A 19,567-nucleotide genomic window follows, 5' to 3' on the forward strand; every position below is an offset into this window, starting at 1 on the left:
AGGGTACTTGGAGGCAAATAATAAAATAGGCTAAAATTGGCGTGGTTTCCTTAAGGGGAAATCTTGCCTGACATCTGTTGGAATTCTTTGAGGAAACAACAGGCATGATAGACAGTAAGTGGATGTTGTTTACTTGTTTATCAGAAGGCCTTTGACAAGGTGCTGCACATGATAAACAAGATAAGAGCTGATGGAAAGATACTAGCATGGATAGAAGATTGGCTGATTGGCAGGAGACAAAGAGTGGGAATAAAGGGAGCCTTTCCTAGTTGGCCGCTAGTGACTAGCAGTGTTCAACAGGGGTTGGTGTTGGGATTGCTGCTCTTTCACATTATATGTTAATGATCTGGATGATGAAATTAATGGCTTTGTGGCCAAGTTTGTGGACAATACAAAGAGGACAGGTAGTGTTGAGCAAGCAGAGAATCTGCTTAGGTCAGATTAGGAGAATGGGCAAAGAAGAGGCAGGTGGAATATAGTGTAGCGAAGTGTGTGGTCATGCACTTTGGTAGAAGGAATAAAAGCGTAGACTGTTTTCTAAATGGGGAGTAGATTCAGAAATCGGAGATGCAAAGGGAGTTGGGACCATCTTCCTTCAGTTAGTCTTGATGAAGGGTCTCGACCTGAAACGTCGACTGCACCTCTTCCTACAGATGCTGCCTGGCCTTCTGCGTTCACCAGCAACTTTTATGTGTGTTGCTTGAATTTCCAGCATCTGCAGAATTCCTGTTGCTAGCGCATAGACCTCTATTTTTCTAAGCTCCATGTATCCATCCAGGAGTCTCTTAAAAGACCCTATCGTATCCACCTCCACCACTGTCACCGGCAGCCCATTCCACACACTCACCACTCTCTGCGTAAAAAAACTTACCCCTGACATCTCCTCTGTACCTGCTTCCAAGCACCTTAAAACTGTGCCCTCTCGTGCTAGCCATTTCAGCCCTGGGAAAAAGCCTCTGACTATCCACACGATCAATGCCTCTCATCACCTTATACATCTCTATCAGGTCACCTCTCATCCTCTGTCGCTCCAAGGAGAAAAGGCCGAGTTCACTCAACCTATTCTCATAAGGCATGCTCCCCAATCCAGGCAACATCCTTGTAAATCTCCTCTGCACCCTTTCTATAGTTTCCACATCCTTCCTGTAGTGAGGTGACCAGAACTGAGCACAGTACTCCAAGTGGGGTCTGACCAGGGTCCTATATAGCTGTAACATTACCTCTCGGTTCTTAAACTCAATCCCACGACTGATGAAGGCCAATGCATCGTATGCTTTCTTAACCACCTGTGCAGCAGCTTTGAGTGACCTATGGACTCGGACCTCAAGATCCCTCTGATCCTCCACACTGCCAAGAGTCTTACCATTAATACTATATTCTGCCATCATATTTGACCTACCAAAATGAACCACCTCACACTTATCTGGGTTGAACTCCATCTGCCACTTCTCAGCCCAGTTCTGCATCCTATCGATGTCCTGCTGTAACATCTGACAACCCTCTAGACTATCCATAACACCTCCAAACTTTGTGTCATCAGCAAATTTACTAACCCATCCTTCCACTTCCTCATCCAGGTCATTTATAAAAATCACAAAGATAATGTACAAAAGACAACAAACTGTGAAAATACAAAATAAAATAATAATAAATTAATAAACAATAGATGTCGAGAACAGAAGATGAAGAGTCTTTGAAAGTGCGTCAATGGGTTGTGGGAATGGTTCAGTGGTCAACAGCCTGATAGTTGAGGTTTGAGGTAAGAGTCAAGAGTCAATGGAGGGGATGTTTTCCATAGCAGGGAGTCTGGGACCAGAGAGCACAGCTTCAGAACAGAGCAGAGATGAGGAGGAATTAGTGAATCCGTGCAGTTCATTGCTCCCGTCGCTTGTGGAGGCCACGTTTTTGGGTATATGTTGATACGATCTTGATTAGAAAGTGTGTCAAAGGTTATGGAGAGAAGGCAAGACAATGGTGTTGAGAGGGAAAATAAATCAGCCACGGTGGAATGGCAGAACAGACCTGATAAGTCAAGTGGTCTGATTCTGCTCCGAAAGATGAAGCTTACATGTTATATTAAGGAGACAGAGGACCAGTGATGGCCACCGTCCTGCTTGCACTTGACAGGACCGCCACACGTTACCCAGGGGGAGACTGAGGAAGGTGAATGCCAGCGCCAAAGATGGAACCCACACATAGAGAAAAGATTGAGGATAGGCGAATGCAGCGCAAATTGCCACCACCGTTTGCCCGCACCTGACGTAACCATCACACGTTCCTCAGCCCAGACTGAAGGGAAAGCGTGCCAGTAGCAAAGATGGTAGATGGCACCGTGTTGGGTTCGCTGCCGGAAGTGATCCTATCCGCGGCGCATGCGTACACCACGGGTTCCGGATGCGGCTGCCGGCTCTGTGCTCACGCCGCTTGCTAATGATGTCCGTAGCCGCCGCCTCCGACTCGTCCTGTCTCCTCTCAGCCGCCGGCACGGAGCCGAAGCGGCGGCGAGGTTCCGTCCGACCCACCATTGGCACCCACGACGGCACCTTCCACTGTGATGAGGCTCTCGCCTGCTTCCTGCTGCGGCAACTGCCAGAGTACCAGGTGAGGTCTGGACCCTCATCCCTGACCTCACACCCTAACCTCTTAGGCTGAGCCCCGACCCCACACACATCTGACTCCTAAATCCCACGCCACGACCTCCAACCCCATACAATTTGACCCGACTCCACACAACCCCTCTCCCCCCGAGTCCTGATCCCCAGGGTTAGCGAGCCTATGCACTCTGACCGCTGGGAAGAGGAGCACTGCACCATCAACTCTGGTCCCTGAGGATAGGTAGCCACCAAAGGTTTATAACCATTTCCGCTGGGTACAGAGCTCCCAAATGCTGTAACCTCTGCCCTCTGACCCCTATGCAACTGTACAGTCACTGTGAGGGTTACTGCCTGTATATCTGTACAGGATCGCTGGTTTGTGAAGGTCTCACTTTGTGTCTCACACACAGGACGCAGAGGTTGTTCGGAGCCGGGACCCCCAGGTGCTTAAGGACTGCGATGTCGTGGTGGATGTGGGTGGCGTGTACGACCCAACCTTGCATCGCTATGACCACCATCAGAGGTGGGTGACGCTGGAGTCCGAGCGCGTCAGACAGCCTGACGGGAGCTCGTGTTTCCGGGGCCAGGATAGTTGGTCTCTGCAGCTCCGTACCAAATGAGGTGGGGTAATGATATCGGAATCAACAAAGTTAGCATACAGTGTGAAGATAGAACACAATACAGATGTTATGCTGATCTTATTAGCTACTGTAAGATCAAATCTAACTTTCCCTCGCACACAGCCCTCCATTTTTCATTCATTCATGTCTCTTAAATGTCCCTAATGTATCTGCCTCAATCACCCCACACCCACTGGCAGTGCATTCCACACACCCACCACTACCTCTGTCACCCTCGTATACTTTCCTCCTGACACCTGAGTTGCATGCCCTCTGATATTGGCCATTTTGTCCTGGGAAGAAGTCTCTGTCTCCCCACTTACCACCTTGTACACCTCTATCAAGCTGTCTCTCATCCTCCTCCACTCCAAAGAGAAAAGCCCTAACTTGCACAATCTTTTCTCATAACATGCTCTCTAATGCAGGCAGCACCCATGAAAATCTCATTGGCACTCTCTCTAAAGCTTAAAACTTGAGTCAGTGGTAAAGGCAGCAAGTGCAATGTTAGCATTCATTTCCAGGGGATGAGAATATAAAATCAGGAATGTAATGCTGAGGTCAGACCCCACTGGGAATATTGTGAGCAGTTTTGGGTCCCCTATCTCAGAAAGGATGCGCTGGCGTTGGCGAAGGTCCGGTGGAGGTTCACAAGGATTATCCAGGGAATGACAGAGTTAATGTATGAGGAGTGTTTGATGGCTCTGGGCCTGTACTCGCTGGAGTTTAGAAGAATGAGGGGAGATCTCATTCAAACATGTAGAATATTTAAAGCGGATGTGGAGAGGATGTTTCCTATAGTAGGAACGTCTAAGACAAGAGGGCACAGCCTCGAAATAGAGGGGCGTCCATTTAGAACCGCGACGAAGGGGAATTTCTTTAGCCAGATGGTGGAGAATCTGTGGAATTCATTTGTCACAGATGGTTGTGGAGGACAAGTCATTGAGTGTATTTAAAGCAAAGGTTGATAGGTTCTTGATCAGTCAGGGTGTCAAAGGTTACAGAGAGAAAGCAGGAGAATGGGGTTGAGAGGGATGATAAATCAGCCACAGGTGCAATGAAAATCCTTGCAGCATCATCACAGGCAGAGTATCAGAGAGACAACATTCACAATGAAACAAAAATTAAACAATTTTTATAGTTATAAAGTACAAAGTCCAATGTGGTTGCAGGCCACTGATTCCGAATCGGGTTCATTATTCTGACGTGTTGTGAAATTTGTTGTTTTGTTGCAGCAATCATACAAAATACTGCAAATTACAAGCAATAAATAACCAAATAGATAATCAAATAATTAAATAGTGCTAAAGAGGTAGTGTTCATGGGCCGTTCAGAAATCTGATGGTGGAGAAGAAGCTGATCTTGAATCATTGAGTGTGGGTCTTCAGGCTCCTTTTCCTCCTCCCCGATGGTGGTCATGAGAATAGGGCATGTCCCAGATGGTGAGGGTCCTCAGTGATGGATGCCACCTTCTTGAAGATGACTTCAATGGTGGGGAGGGTTCAGACTCACATCATTCACAAGAAAAGCATCAATTAAATACAAATTATGCACTTTGTTTTAGAAGAAAGAGCATGATTAGAACAAAAACAAAAGACCATTGCAGTGTAAACTGGTCACAGTGTTGCTGTACTGAGGTGGTGTTAAGGGTTGTACTGGTTGGTTCAGCAACCGAATGTTTGAAGGGAAGTAGCTGTTCCTGAACCTGGTGGTGTGAGACTTCAGGCTTCTGTATCTCCTGTCCAATGGGAGCTGTGAGAAGATGGGATGGCCCGGATGGAGGGGATCTCTAATGATGGACGTTGCCTTCCTGAGGCAGCACCTCCTGTAGACACTACCGATGGTGGGGAGGGAGGGATGTGTCCATGATGTATTGGGCTGAGTCCACGACTCTCTGCAGCTTCCTACATTCCTGTGTGTTTGAATTGCCGTACCAGTCCGTTATACAAACAGTCAGGACACTTCCAACAGTACACCTGTAGGAGTTTGTTAGCGTGTTTAGTGACAAGATGGAGCTCCTGAGAAAGTAAAGACGCTGGTGTGCCTTCCTTGTGACTGTGTCTGTGTGCTGGGCCCAGGACAGGTCATCGAGGCGTTAATGCCCAGGGATTTAACACAGCTGCGGAGTGTGCAGGGGAGAACTTGAGAGAAGTGAGAAGAGTGGCGTGCCGGAAGGTCAAAGGAAAGGACAGAGTGTACAGTTAATGGTTGACCTTGCGTAGCTCCCTGAAAGTGGCAACACAAGCGGACAGGGTGGTAAGGAAGGTACACGGAGTGCTTGCCTTCGTCAGTTGGGACATTGAGTGCAAGTGGAGAAGTCACATTGTAGCAGTTTAAAACTCCATTCAGGCCACATCTGGAGTATTGCCTTCAGTCTTGGTCACACCACTACAGGGTGGGGGGGCTTTGCAGAGGGTGCAGAAGAGGTTCACGTGAATTAGAGGACATGAGCTGTAATAAGAGGTTGGACAAATTTGGGTTGTTTTCTCTGGAGAGGCGGAAGCTGAGGTTTCTAGGATAGATGTACCTGATAAACTCAGACCCTCTAGACTCCCTGGGGTGACTCTCCTCTCACCCTTTCCAGCTTAACCACGTCTTTCCTACGACAGGGTGACCAGAAACTGTACACAGTACTCCCAGTGTGCTCCCTCCATCGACTTGTACAACTGCAACATAATGTGCCAACTCCTGACTATTGAAGGCCAGCGTGCCAGACACCTTCACCCCCCTGTCTACCTGTGACACCACTCCACTCTCAACGAATGATACACTTGTACTCCTCGGTCCCTCTGTTCCATCACACTCCCGAGTGTCCCACCATTCATCATACAAGTCCTGTGCTGGGTTCACGTTCCAAGATGTGTCGGCCCACTTCCCTGACCACCACCACCCTCCCCTCCACCCCTGTAATTGACGATAATCTTCTTCGCTATCAACAACCACTCCCAATTTCCTGTCATCAACAAGTTTTTGATTCCCCAACCCTGGGGGAGAAGTCAGTGTATACATCTGCCCTACAAGCCCAGACAAGTTTAGTGAGGTACATCTACAGTGAAAGATTCACTTGCAAACAGCCTGACAGGCACATAGGCTCTGACAACACACAAAAGGTGAACTATACACGAAATGTGCAATGCAGTGGAAGTGAGAGACCAAAACAAGACCCAAGTGCAAAAATAACAAGCGCACAATCTGCGGTGGTGCAGAGTGCTCACGGTGTTGCTGTACTGAGATGGTGATTAGGGTTGTGCTGGTTGGTTCAGGAACCAAATGATTGAAGGGAAGTAGCTGTTCCTGAACCTGGTGGTGTGGGACTTCAGGCTTCTGTATCTCCTGTCCGATGGGAGCTGTGAGAAGATGGGATGGCCCGGATGGTGGGGATCTCTGATGATGGACGTTGCCTTCCTGAGGCAGCACCTCCTGTAGACACTACTGAGGATGGGGTACCCTTAATATACCGGGCAGATTCCACTACTCTCTGCGGCTTCTTACGTTCTTGTGCAGTCAAATTGCCTTATCGACTGAACCAGTCAGGACACTTCCAACAGTACACCTGTAGGAGTTTGTTAGCGTGTTTAGTGACAAGATGGAGCTCCTGAGAAAGTAAAGACGCTGGTGTGCCTTCCTTGTGACTGTGTCTGTGTGCTGGGCCCAGGACAGGTCATCGAGGCGTTAATGCCCAGGGATTTAACACAGCTGCGGAGTGTGCAGGGGAGAACTTGAAGATGTTGCTGACACTGAACGGATTGTGTAATGGAGAGGTTGGGACTTTACTCCTTGGAGTGTATGAGACTGAGGGGTGACCTTCTAGAGGTGTTTAAAAAACATGAGGGGTTTCGATTGTGTGAATGCACACAAGTCTTTTCCCCAGGGTTGGGGAATCAAGAACCAGAAGGCACATTTAATTGGAGAGGAGAGATTTGATAGGAGCCTGAGGGGCAACACTTTTGCCCAGAGGGTGGTCTGCAAGCTAACAGAGGAAGTGATTGAGGCAAGTAAGTAGTCAGAGGCTCTTTCCCAGGGCTGAAATAGCTAGAAGGCACAGTTTTAAGGTGCTTGGAAGTAGGTACAGAGGGGATGTCAGGGGTAAGTTTTTTTACGCAGAGAGTGGTGAGTGTGTGGAATGACCTGCCGGTGACAGTGGTGGAGGTGGATATGACAGGGTCTTTTAAGAGACTCCTGGATAGGTACATGGAGCTCAGAAAAATAGAGGGCTATGGGTAACCCTAGGTAATTTCTAAAGTAAGTACATGTTCGGCACAGCTTTGTGGGCTGAAGGGCCTGTATTGTGCTGTAGGTTTTCAATGTTTCTATATTTAAAAAGTAAATTGTTTTATTATTATTACACATACAGATCAGATCATTATACAGTGTATTGAGGTTAAACAGATCCTGATATAAACTGGGACCTTCTTAGTACAAGAGGTTTAGTTGGGGACCAACCTTTCAGTGGGTAAACAGTTGGGAAACTGTGACCACAGCTCTTTCAAGTTTAAGATAGCTATAGATAAGAGTAAGTATGGACCTTGCGAGAGAGTATTAAACTGGAGCAAGGCAAATTATGAGAGCATTAGGCAGGAACTAGAGAGAGTTCATTGGAAAGAGGTGCTTTTGGGCAAGTTCACACGTGGATAGTGTTTAAAGACCAACTTCACACAGGTACGTTCCAGTCAGAAGGAAGGACAAGGACAGGAAGGTAACAGAACCCTGGATTGTCGAGAGAGCAGATGAATTTAGTTAAGAAAAGGAGAAGTATGTAAATCTTAGGAAGCTGGAACCAAACAGAGCCCTAGAGGATTATAAAGCAGCCAGAAAAGAACTAACAATGGACTTAGGAAAGCTAGGAGGGGACATGAAAAGTCCTTGGCAAGCAGGATTAAAGAAAATCCCCAAACATACATCAAGGGCAAAAGTATACCTCAGGAGAGAGTGGGACCACTCAAGCTTAAAGGGGGAATGTTTGCTTGGATGTGGAGGATGTGAATGAGGTTCTAAATGAGTACTTTGTTATCAGTTTTTGCCAAGGAGCAGGACTTGGAGATAGGGAGAACAGTACTGAACATATTAATGTTAGGGTATTCTGATGTACAGGAGGAGATAGTGTTGGGTTTCTTAAAGAGCTTTAAGGTGGATAAGTCCCAGGGGCTGATGGGATTTACCCCAGGTTATTGAGAGAGGCAACAGAAAAGATTGGGGCCTTGACCAACATCTTGAAAGTAACTAATGTTGTTCCATTATTCATGAAGGGAACCAGGGATAATCCTGGAAACTACAGACCAGCGAGTTTCACATCAATGGTAAAGAAGTTAGTGTAGAAAATGCTTAGGGATAGGATTTATGAAAACAATGGTCTAATTAGGAAGAACCAACATGGCTTTGTGCAGGGCATATCATGTCTTACCAACTTGACTGAGTTTTTTGACGAGATGATGTGGGTGATTGATGAAGGTAGAGCTGTGGATGTTGTCTGCATGGATTTTTTCGTGAGGTGTTTGACAAGTTCCCTCATGGGAGGCTCATCCAGAAGGTTAAGATGCATGGGATCCATGGTGAATTGGCCGTTTGGATTCAGAACTGGCTTGTCCATAGAAGACCAACAGTAGAGGTCAAAGGGACTTTTTCAAGCTGGAGGTCTGTGATTAGTGGTGTTCCATAGGGATCTGTACTGGGACCTCTGCTGTTTGTGATGGATATAAATAATCTGGATGAAAATGTAGGTGGGTGGGCTAGTAAGTTTGCAGATGATACAAAGATTGGCAGTGTTGTTGATAGCGTGGATAGTTGCAGATATGAGCAGAGAAATGGCAGATGGAGTTTGACCCAGACAAATGAAAAGTGTTGCACCTCGGTTGGTCAAATGCAAACAGACAGAGTTGATGAACAGAGGGATCTTGGGGTCCAAGTTCACAGCTCCCCAAAAGTGGCTACACAGGTTGATAGGGTGGTTAAGAAGGCATATGGCATGCTTGCCTTTATTAGTTGAGGCAGTGAGTTGAAAAGTCAGGAAACTATGTTGCAGCTTTAGAGAACTCTAGTTCGGCCAGATCAAGATTATTGCATTCAGTTCTGGTTGCCCCATTACAGGAAGGGTGCAGAGGGGTCACTAGTATACTGCCTGGATTAGAGGGCATGTACTATCAAGAGAGGCTAAACAAACTTGGTTTGTTTTCTCTGGAGTGGAGGAGGCTGAGGGGCGATCTGAGAGAGGTTTATAAAATTATGAGGGGCATAAATAGAGTAGACAGTCAGTATCTGTCTCCCAGGGTTGAAATGTCTAACACCAGAAAGCATGCATTTAAAGTGAGAGAGGGTAGGTTCAAAGGAGAAGCAAGGGACAAATTTTTATAAATGTACAAAGTTGTAAGTGTCTGGAACACACTCCCTGGGGTGGTGGTGGAGGCAGGTACCTTGCGGACTTTTAAGGGACATTTAGATAGGCAAATTAATGAGGAAAACGGAAGGATATCGACATTGTGTAGGCAGAAGAGATTAGTTGGCCATTTTGATTACTAACTTAATTGGTTCAGCATAGCATTGAGGGCGGAAGGACTTGTTCTATGTTCTGTGAAGTTGGTGGCAGTGGATGGGAGATCTCCGGTCAATGAGGTTGGTGATGAGGCAGGAGACAATGGCCTGATGCTTCTTAGTGGGGTCCTTTGCAAGGGGTAAGCAAGAGGTGTTTGAGAGATGCTGCCTGTTCTAGAATGCAGAATAAAGTGTAACAGTTACCAAGAAAATGCAATGCAGGTAAACAATAAGGAGGTAGACTTGAAGGTTTAAAGCTCATTTTTTTGTACTAGGGAACCGTTCAATAGTCTGATAACAGTGGAGTAGAATCTGTCCTTGAGCCTGGTGGTGTGTGCTTTCAGGCTTTTGTATCTTCTGCCTGATGGAAGAGGGGAGGGGAGAAGAGAGGATGTCCGGGGTGGGTAGGGTCTTTGATGATGCTGGCTGTGAGAAGTGTAGGATGGTGTTGTGATGTGCTGAGCTGTGTCCACAACTCCCCCCTCACCCTCTACTCCCCTGTAGGTCCTTCACAGAGACAATGTCCTCCCTGAGGCCAGGCTCGGGCCGATGTACGAAGCTGAGCAGTGCCGGCCTGGTCTACCTGCACTTCGGGCCCCGTATCCTGTCCCAGTGCCTGGGGCTCCAGCCCAGTGACCCTGCTCTTCCCACCTTAATGGACAAGGTGAGTAAATTGGGGGGGGGGGGGGTGGAAAGAAGGAAGAGATGTAAGCTGGACAAGGGGAGTGAAGGGGATGAAGGGAAGATACTTTGGAGGGGGGTTTTGAGCAAGATTTGAGGTGGGAGAAGGGGATGTGTGGACTAATGCCCAAGACAAAACCATCCACTCTTCCCAGCACGCCATCTTTTCCCAGCTCCTCCCCATCTCCTTCTGGTCCCCTTTACCCCACCCCTCCTCTTTGTCCCTTTCCCTCACCATTTCCATCTCTCCCCTGTCCCAAGATCTCAGGTGCTGCTTGGACTTGAGTTATAGGGAAAAGGACCGTGGCCTTCTTGAGGTATATAAAAAAAAAAATGATGTTTGTGCTGGTAAATGAGTGAGAATGTAGGTGGAGGGGCTGGAATGGGACAGGTAGTTGGCAGGGTCTAAATGGGCTGAATGGCCTGTGTCTGATTTCATACCCCTCCCCCCCCCAGGTGTACGAGAACTTTGTGGAGGAGATTGATGCTGTCGACAATGGCATCGCTCAGTACGAGGGTGAGCCTCGCTACACCATCACCACCAACCTCAGCTGCCGGGTGTCGCACCTCAACCCCCCCTGGAATGCAGAGAACCAGGACACCCAGGTGAGGGGGGGGGGGCTTGATCTCCCCAACCCCACACAGACACAGCTCTGCCTCTCACCCTCCTATCCTCTACTCCCTGCTCCTGCACCAAAACCCTTCCATAAACCCCTCATCCCTTCTCTAACTTTCTTAATATCCTCTCCCCTTTGTTTCAACTCCCTCTCTTCTCACTGACCCTTCTCCTGGGTTCCCATTACAGGCTGCCTTTGTTCAGGCAATGCAGTTGGTGGGCTCAGAGTTCTTGGACCGACTGACCTATTACCACCGTTCCTGGCTTCCAGCACGGGAGCTGGTCGAGGAGGCGATCCGCGGACTGTGTGAGGTGAGCGGCCAAGAGGGGAGGGGACATTGATTTCGTGTTGGAGAGTTGGATAGTAGTTGTGGCTGTCTATCTGTCCCTGTGCATGCATCTGTGCCTTGGCCCTAGAATGGTGGGTGGAGAAGAGACAGACAGCCCATCCTGGAGCTCGAAATGGTTCATACTCTGTCAAGTGCTTGCCCAAAGTTCTCTTCAATGTCAGAGTGCAGTGTTTGTGGACTCTCTTCTTGCAGGCTGATGCCAGTGGGGAGATCATGATCCTGAAGCAGGGTGGGTGTCCATGGAAGGAGCACCTTTTTGAGCTGGAGAAGGAGCTCAGCCTCAGCACACCCATCAAGTTCATCCTGTACACAGACCAGCGGGGACAGTGGCGGGTGCAATGTGTCCCAGAGACGCCCACCTCCTTCCGGAGCAGGTGAGAAGCCCAGCAACCACACCCTCTCCGTCACAGGGCATCATCTTTACTGAACTCCAGCTGTTGTACTGACTCTGTCTCTCCCTCCTGCAGGCTCCCACTGCCAGAAGCCTGGCGGGGACTGAGGGATGAGGATCTGACCATGCGGAGTGGGATTCCGGGATGCGTGTTTGTACATGCCAATGGCTTCATCGGGGGCAATACCACTCAGGAGGGAGCACTGCATATGGCACAGGAGACTCTGCGCCAAGCAGCGAGGGGGGAGGAGGCATGAGGAGCCTGTAACCCACCCAAAGACCTGGTTACTATACAGAAATAAAGCTCATCGACTGACCATGCCGGGAATGTGTGTTTTTGTGTGTGTGTCCTCATCGTGAAATACAGTAGGGAGAGCGGTGAGGGTTTGGGCACAAAGGAGAAAACAAACCCACACCCACCCTACCCTCCAGTTTGAGCCTCAGGCCTCACCACTCTGACTCCACACATTGAAGAGACAAGCTTCACCTGAGTTAGACGAGTTTTATTTCACAGCATTGGTGTACAGGATGCTCCCTCCTTCTCCCCACCAGGTGCTCCAGCCAAGCTCTCAGTACAGCCAGGGGAAGAGGGGCTGGAGAGAGTGGGGGGGGGGGGGTTAGGATGGGGCAAAGGAGGAGAGCAGGGAAGGTGTAAAGGGTGGGGGGGAGGTATTGGTTATAATTCAAGAAGAGATCAGATAGATTGCGGGGATGGGCTCAGCCCAGAATTGTAGAACACACTGAGGGAGGGGCAGGGATGTAGGAGAGGAGTTATAGGGGTGGAGGGGTGCAGAGGTAGGGAATCGGTGGGGGGCGGGACTTACAGCTCAGAAAAGAGGTCAGTGGGACTGCGAGGCTGGGCACTGCCCAGGACTGCACCACATACAGAGCCAGTCCGATACGACTGGCCTTTGACGAAATAAAAGGGGATATGGGAGATCCTTCCCGACGACCAGCCCTGGGGGAGGAAGAGAACAGATCAGAATAGGAAAGGTCAGGGCCTGCATACACAGTCCCTATGCATATGTGCACCCCACTGGAGCATGAATAGAGTGTGACCCTCCAAGAGTGGTATGTGCACATGTACAGGAGAGACTCCCTGGGTCCTGAGTACAGTGGAACATGTGCATGTACGTGTGAGAGAAAGTGTGAGGGGCTGGTAGGGGAAGTGTGAGAGAGAAAAAAAAAATTGTGTGCGAGGGGGTGGTGGAGGGAATTCAGATGTGTGTCTGAGAGGGGTCGGAAGTGTGTGCATGTGTTTGGGAGATGGGGGGGTAACACCTTTCTGTATGTCTGCATGTGTGTTACCCAGCAACATGCCATGCCATGTCTGTGTTGCCAGGACCACAACTTACCACGGTCAGCAGAGCTCCTTTTGCAAAGTTGGGGTGGAAACTGATGAACTGTGGGAAGGAGTCACTGCCGTTATGAATGAAGCCACTGGGGGGAGAGGAAGGTGAGAGAGTGGGAATTAGTCAAAGCATGGGTCCCAACTTCTTCCCTCCCTTGTCTCTTTCCCTCCTTCCCCCTCTCCTCTTCCCATGGCTCTTCCCTCCATCTCTCTACCTGCATTTCTCTCCCTTCCCCCTCTGCCCTCTCCTTCTGACCCTTCCCTCCCCCTCTCTCACACTCTCCTTTTGACACGGTTTTGAAGAGTCTGTGATCCCCAGTCAGGGTATTGGGGAAAGAGTGAGGGGTTAAGGGACAACATTCCAGCTGCCACTATACGAACCACGGCAAGAGCTCAAACACAGGTCTGATGCGGGTCCTGAACACGGCAATGGTTGGTTGACAGCGTGGACTCGATGGATCACCTGGGGTAGGGAAGAAAAACAACTAAGTAACTGAGTCTATCTTCACAGATCGGGGTGGGGGGGGGGGGAAAGAGGGAAAAAGGTGGAAGGGTATCCCAAGGGAGGGAGACGGAGAGGGGCAGGGGTAGAGAACAACACACACAGCACCAAGGTTGGGTTTGAACCAACATTTCAGGACTGTTTGGAGTTGCACACTCAACCCCCACATGACAGTCAGCCTCAGAACGATATGAGGGACAGATGCACACAGGGGGAGATGGTGGGGGGTGGGGAGGAAGGGTGGATGGACACTGATAGATGACAAACAAACAGATACAGACCCACCCCAATCTTTTCCTGGTTGGGGGGGGGGAGAAAGAGATTGAGGCTGGGGGCTAGGGGAAGAGAAAGATTGTCCAGTCCGCAGGCCATATCCTTACCTTTCAGAAGGACAGCCAGCCGCTCCCCGCTGGGGTCCCAGACCATTGTCTGCACCTCCCCACCGACACTGCAAGACAGCAGCAGACAAAGGCTCAGACACTAGACCAAAACACACTGGGGCAACCCAGGGGTGAGATGGCTACATCTGTTTCCCAGTTCCTCTCTTGGCAACACCTCCCCACACCTGGTTCCCCTCGCAGAGCTCCACCGACACCCCTCCCATCTCCTGGCCCCCACTGCAGAACTCCAGCAACGCTCTTCCCCACCCCCAAGTCATCCTCGAGGAGCTCTCCCCACCACCCCCTCATGGAGCTCACCATCCCACAATTCCTCTCACAGAGCTCCCTGGACCTTTTCTGGAACTCCCCAGTCCTCTCATGGAACTCACTTACACTGAAAGAACTCCCTGGAGAGAGGCATGGCCTGCCCATCCACCCACCTGATCTTGTCTCCCATGCCTACTAGTGTGGTCCTGGACAGATCCGCGCAGATCGAGGCCATCTTGGAGCTCCCTCCTGCTCCCAGCACCTCACCTGGGAGAGTGGAGAGAGAGAAAAAGTTAGTCACTAAGGGAGAGACCCGAGTCTGACCACCCCCTCCCCACCCGTCCACAAGGGGGGGTTGTAGATGAAGCATATTCTGCCTGGAGGTGTTTGACCACCAGCATATTCTGACCAGTGGTGTTCTGCAGGGATCTGTTCTGGGAGCCCTGCTCTTTGTGAGTTTTATAACTGACTTGGGTGAGGAAGTGAAAGGATGGGTTAGTGAGTTTGCAGATGACATGAAGCTTGGTGGAGTTGTGGATAGTGTGGAAAGTGGTTGTTACAACGGGGTATTGACAGGATGCAGAGCTGGGCTGAGAAGTGGCAGATGGGGTTCAACCTGGAAAAATGTGAAGTGATTCACTTTAGTAACACACAAATTGGTGGAGGAACACACACAAATTGGTTGGGCAGCGCCCATGGAGAGGAATAAATAGTCGATGTTTCAAGCTGAGACGCCGAGCTCTTCTTCCATTGTCTCCATCTCGGAGCCTAGATCTTTGGTAAGGACTCCCACCCTCCCACACTGACCTGGCCTTCTGCCCGCTCTGGATTGGATATTTTCATCTCCAACTGCTGACAGGAAATCAGCCACCTCAACTTCAGCACTCCTCTCTCCTCCTCTGACACACTGTCCTTCACTCTCTTTGCACCAATCCCAAGCTCACCATCAAACCCACATACAAGATGGGTACTGTTGTAGTCTGGCAGACTGAGTTCTACCATGCTAAGGCAACTCTTGGGTACTCCTCTTACTTAACCCATGAAAAGCCCATCAGACCGTTGTCTCCTGCACCATTACCAACCTCCAACTCTGGAGATCTCCAATCCACTAATCCACTACCACCAACCTTACCCCACACAGCTTGTTTTTACTCTTACCCAAGATCCACAAACCTGACTGTCCAGGTAGGCCCACTATTTCTGCCTGCTCCTGCCCCACTGAACTCATGTCCGCATACCTCGACTCCATTTTATCACCCTTTGTTCAGTCCCTTCCCACCAGCATCCGTGACACTTCACATGCTCTCGATCTCAACAACTTTCAGTTATCTGGCCCTGATCACCTCATTTTCACCATGGATGTCCAATCCAAATGTAAGGTGCAGCCATGGGCACTCACATGGGCTCCAACTATGCCTGTCTTTTCATTAATTACATGGAGCAGTCCATGTTCCAAGCCTACACTGGTAACCCTCCCCAACTGTTTACATCAATGACTGCATTGGTGCTACTTCCTACACCCATGCTGAACTAATTAATTTCATCAGCTTTACCTCCAACTGCCCTCACATTCACTTAATCCATCTCTGACACCTCCCTCTCTTTCTTCGAGGTATCTCTGGAGACAGACCATCTACTGATACCTTTTATGAGAGTCTGGACGACAGGTCTTGGCCTGAAATGTCGACTGTTTACTCATTACCATAGATGCTGCCTGAGCTGCTGATCTCCTCCAGCATTGAGTGTGTGAGAGAGAGAGAGAGACACACACACACACACACACACACACACACACACACAGGGTTTCCAGCATCTGCAGTAACTCGTGTGCAACTGATTCACTTAGGAAGGTCAAACTTGAAGGCAGAGTACAGAGTTAATGGCAAGATTCTTAGCAGTGTGGAGGAACTGAGAGATCTTGGGGTCATAGATTCCTCAAATTTGCTGTGCAAGTTGATAGGATTGTTAAGGCATATCGTTTGTTGGTCTTCATAAGTCTGAGGATTGAGTTCAAGAGTCATGAGGTAATGTTGCAGCTCTATAAAACTCTGGTTATACTACACTTGGCATTCTGTTCTGGTCATCTGATTATAGGAAGGATGTGGAATCTTCAGAGAGGGTGCAGAGGAGATTTACCAGGATGCTGCCTGGATTAGGGAGCATGTCTTAAGAAGACAGGTTGAGCAAGCTAGGGTTTTACTCTTTGGAGCGAGGGTGGATGAGAGGTGACTTGATAGAGGTATACAAGAAGATCAGAGGAACAGACAGAGCAGATGGTCAGAGACTTTTTCCCGGGGCAGCAATGGCCAGTAGGACAAAGGACATATTTTAAAGACAGTTGGAGAAAAGTATAGGGGAAATGTCAGGTAAGTTCTTCACACAGAAAGTGGTGAGTGCATGGAACACCGTCAGGGCTGAAGGTAGAGGCAGATACATTAGGGACATTTAAGAGACATTTACGCGGGCACATGGATGATAGAAAAATGGAGGGCTATGTGAGGGAAGGGTTAAATTGATCTTATAGCAGGTTAAAACAAATGAGGTATGTTGGAGTACAAGAAATGCAAGAGAACACTTAAGAAATAAATTAGGAGGGCTAAAAGGTGGTATGAGGTTGCTCTAGCAGACAAGGCGAAGGGGAATCCCAAGGGATTCTACAGACATGTTAAGAGCAAAAGGATTGCAAGGGGAAAAAATAGGCCCTCTGGAAGACCAGAATGGTAATTTGTGTGTGGAGCCAAGAGACAAGGGAGATCTTAAATTGATTTTTTGCATCTGTATTTACTCAGGTGACGGACACAGAGTCCATAGAAGTGAAACAAAGTGACATCAACTTCATGGACCCTATACACATTAGAGAGGTGGTGTTTGCTATCTTGAGGCAAATTAGGGTGGATAACTCCCCAGGACCTGACAAGGTGTTCCCCTGGACCCTGCGGGAGGCAGATGCAGGGACCTGAACGAGAGGTATTTAAATCACCCTTAGCAACAGATGCGGTACCAGAGGATTGGAGGATAGCTAAATTTTGTTTCACTATTTAAGAAAGGCTCTAAAAATAAACCAGAAAATTATAGGCCAGTGAGTCTGACATCAGTTCTGGGAAAGTTATTGGAAGGTATTCTAAGGGACTGGATTTACAAGTATTTGGATAGACAGGGACTGATTTCGGGATAGTCAACATGGTTTTATGCATGATAAGTCATGTCTAATAAATCTTTTTAAGAGTTTTTCAATGAAGTTACCAGGAAAGTTGATACAGGCAAGGAAGTGGATGTTTAGCAAGGCCTTTGACAAGGTCCTGCATGGGAGGTTGGTCAGGAAGGTTCAGGTCCATAATTAATTGAAAGTGGTGTCAGAGGTAGATTGGGTCATAAAGAAAGTTTTTGGCACATTGGCCTTCATAAATCAAGATTGAGTACAGGAGATGGGATATTATGTTGAAGTTGTACAAGACATTGGTGAGGCCTAATTTGGGGTATTGTGTGCAGTTTTGGTCACCTACCTACAGGAACGATGTAAACAAGTTTGAAAGAGCAGAAAAAATTTACAAGGATGTTGCCAGGTCTGGAGGATCTGAGTTATAAGGAAAGACTGAATAGGTTAGGACTTCATTCCTTGGAATGTAGAAGATTGAGAGGAGATTTGATAGAGATATACAAAATTATGAGGGGTATAGATAGGGTAAATGCAAGCAAGCTTTTCCCACCGAGGTGGGGTGGGACTACAACCACAGATCATAGGTTAACACTGAAAGGTGAGGTTTAAGGGGAACATGAGGGGAAAACCTCTTCACTGAGAGTATGGAATGAATTGCCATTACAAGTGGTGCATGTGAACTTGATTTCAACGTTTAAGAGAAGTTTGGATAAGTACATAGATGTAGGGATATGGAGGGCTATGGTCCCGGTGCAGGTCAATGGGAGTAGGCAGTTTAAATGGTTCAGTATGGACTAGATGGGCCGAAGCACCCATTTCTGTATTGTTCTTCTCTATGATTCTAAAAAGTTGGCACAACATCATGGACCAAAGGGCCTGTAATACTGCTGAATCGTTCTGTGTTCCATGTAACCCCTTAACCCCTTCACCAATCAAAAACCCATTCATCTCTGCCTGAAGCACACACAATGACTTGTCCTCCACCGCTCCCTGTTCCAACAAATCCCATAGATTCATCACCCTCTGGCTGAAGAAATTTGTCCTCGTCCTAGTTCTAATCCAGGCAGCATCCTGTTGAACCTGTTCTGCACCCTCTCCAAAGTCTTCAATATCCTTCCTGTAATGAAGTGCCCTCAGATCCTGGACTCTCTCACTGATGGAAATGTCCCCTCCATATCTGCTCTCTCTAGGCCTTTCAGTATCCGGGAGGCTTCAATGAGACCCCCTCCTCCCTCCCCGGGCCACCCTATCCTTCTGAACTCCACTGAGTACAGGCCCAGTGCTTAACACTCTCCAATCCAGGCAGCATCCTGGTGAACCTGTTCTGCACCCTCTCCAAAGTCTTCAATATCCTTCCTGTAATGAGGTGACCACACCTGCACATAATAAGTGGGGTGAGTCGACTGCCAAAAGATTCAGTTGGAGATATGGGCAGAGAAATGGCTGATGGAGCTTAATCTGGGCAAATGTGAGGTGTTGCATTTAGGGAGGTCAAATGTAAAGGGATAGTAAACAGTTAATAACAGGACCCTTAACAGTATTTACATAGAGAGGGTTCCTGATATCCAAGTCCACAATTTTCTGAAAGTGGCCACACAGAGGGTGGTAAAGAAGGTGTACGGCACACTTGCCTTTATTATCCGAGGAACTGCGTTCAATGTGTCAGGAAGTTGTAAAATTCTGTTCAGGCTGCACCCAGAATATTGCATTCAGTTCTGGTTACCCCATTACAGGAAGGGTGTGGGGGCTTTGGAGAGGGTGCAGAAGAGTTTCACCAGGATGCTGCCTAGATTAGAGGGTATGAGCTATAAGGAGAGGCTGGACAAACTTGGGTTGTTTTCTCTGGAGTGGCGGAAACTGAGGAGAGACCTGAGAGTGGTTCATAAAATTATGAGTAGATAGGGTAGACAGTATCTTTTTCCCCAGGATTGAAATCTCTAATACCAGAGGATATGTACTTCAGGTGGGGGGGGGGGGGGGGGGAGTTAAAAGGACAGGGGTTGGGCAAGTTTTTCTTTTAAAACAGAGGTGGGTTCCTGGAATGTGCTGCCAGGGATGGTGGTGGTGGATAGAGGTGTTTAAGAGGCTCTTAGATACATGGATAGGCAGGGAGTGAAGGGATATGGACAGTGTGGA

At 48.5% G+C, this 19,567-nt stretch overlaps 2 protein-coding genes across 7 annotated transcripts in view; one reads left to right on the forward strand and one right to left on the reverse strand.

Annotated features, from left to right (window-relative positions):
* The first annotated feature begins 2,324 nt into the window (after nucleotides 1–2,324).
* Nucleotides 2,325–12,096, forward strand: myg1 (myg1 exonuclease). Of its 3 annotated transcripts, XM_072248591.1 has the most exons (7): nucleotides 2,331–2,601; nucleotides 3,005–3,117; nucleotides 10,241–10,400; nucleotides 10,874–11,023; nucleotides 11,223–11,345; nucleotides 11,576–11,757; nucleotides 11,851–12,096. In XM_072248591.1, exons 1-7 carry the CDS (start codon nucleotides 2,395–2,397, stop codon nucleotides 12,029–12,031), a joined length of 1,116 nt encoding a protein of 371 aa, XP_072104692.1. In that variant the 5' UTR covers nucleotides 2,331–2,394; the 3' UTR covers nucleotides 12,032–12,096. The 3 variants fall into 3 exon arrangements, with proteins under 3 accessions (XP_072104693.1, XP_072104692.1, XP_072104694.1); XM_072248592.1 differs by lacking the exon at nucleotides 11,851–12,096 and having other exon boundaries at nucleotides 2,325–2,601; nucleotides 11,576–11,761; XM_072248593.1 differs by lacking the exons at nucleotides 2,331–2,601; nucleotides 3,005–3,117 and adding an exon at nucleotides 3,128–3,215.
* Nucleotides 12,097–12,262: 166 nt separating this feature from the next.
* The window catches only part of aaas (achalasia, adrenocortical insufficiency, alacrimia), a 46,079-nt gene continuing 38,774 nt past the window's right edge, over nucleotides 12,263–19,567 (reverse strand). For all 4 annotated transcript variants that reach the window (XM_072248587.1, XM_072248590.1, XM_072248589.1 and 1 more), the window contains exons 13-17: nucleotides 14,448–14,541; nucleotides 14,008–14,075; nucleotides 13,507–13,588; nucleotides 13,130–13,214; nucleotides 12,263–12,732 (exon numbers count right to left, since the gene is read on the reverse strand). In XM_072248587.1, coding sequence (XP_072104688.1) covers nucleotides 12,595–12,732; nucleotides 13,130–13,214; nucleotides 13,507–13,588; nucleotides 14,008–14,075; nucleotides 14,448–14,541 — 467 coding nt within the window. In that variant the 3' untranslated portion in view covers nucleotides 12,263–12,594. The remainder of the gene's footprint in view (nucleotides 12,733–13,129; nucleotides 13,215–13,506; nucleotides 13,589–14,007; nucleotides 14,076–14,447; nucleotides 14,542–19,567) is intronic.

Source organism: Mobula birostris, chromosome X (genome assembly GCF_030028105.1).
Source record: "Mobula birostris isolate sMobBir1 chromosome X, sMobBir1.hap1, whole genome shotgun sequence".
Classification (NCBI taxonomy): domain Eukaryota; kingdom Metazoa; phylum Chordata; class Chondrichthyes; order Myliobatiformes; family Myliobatidae; genus Mobula; species Mobula birostris.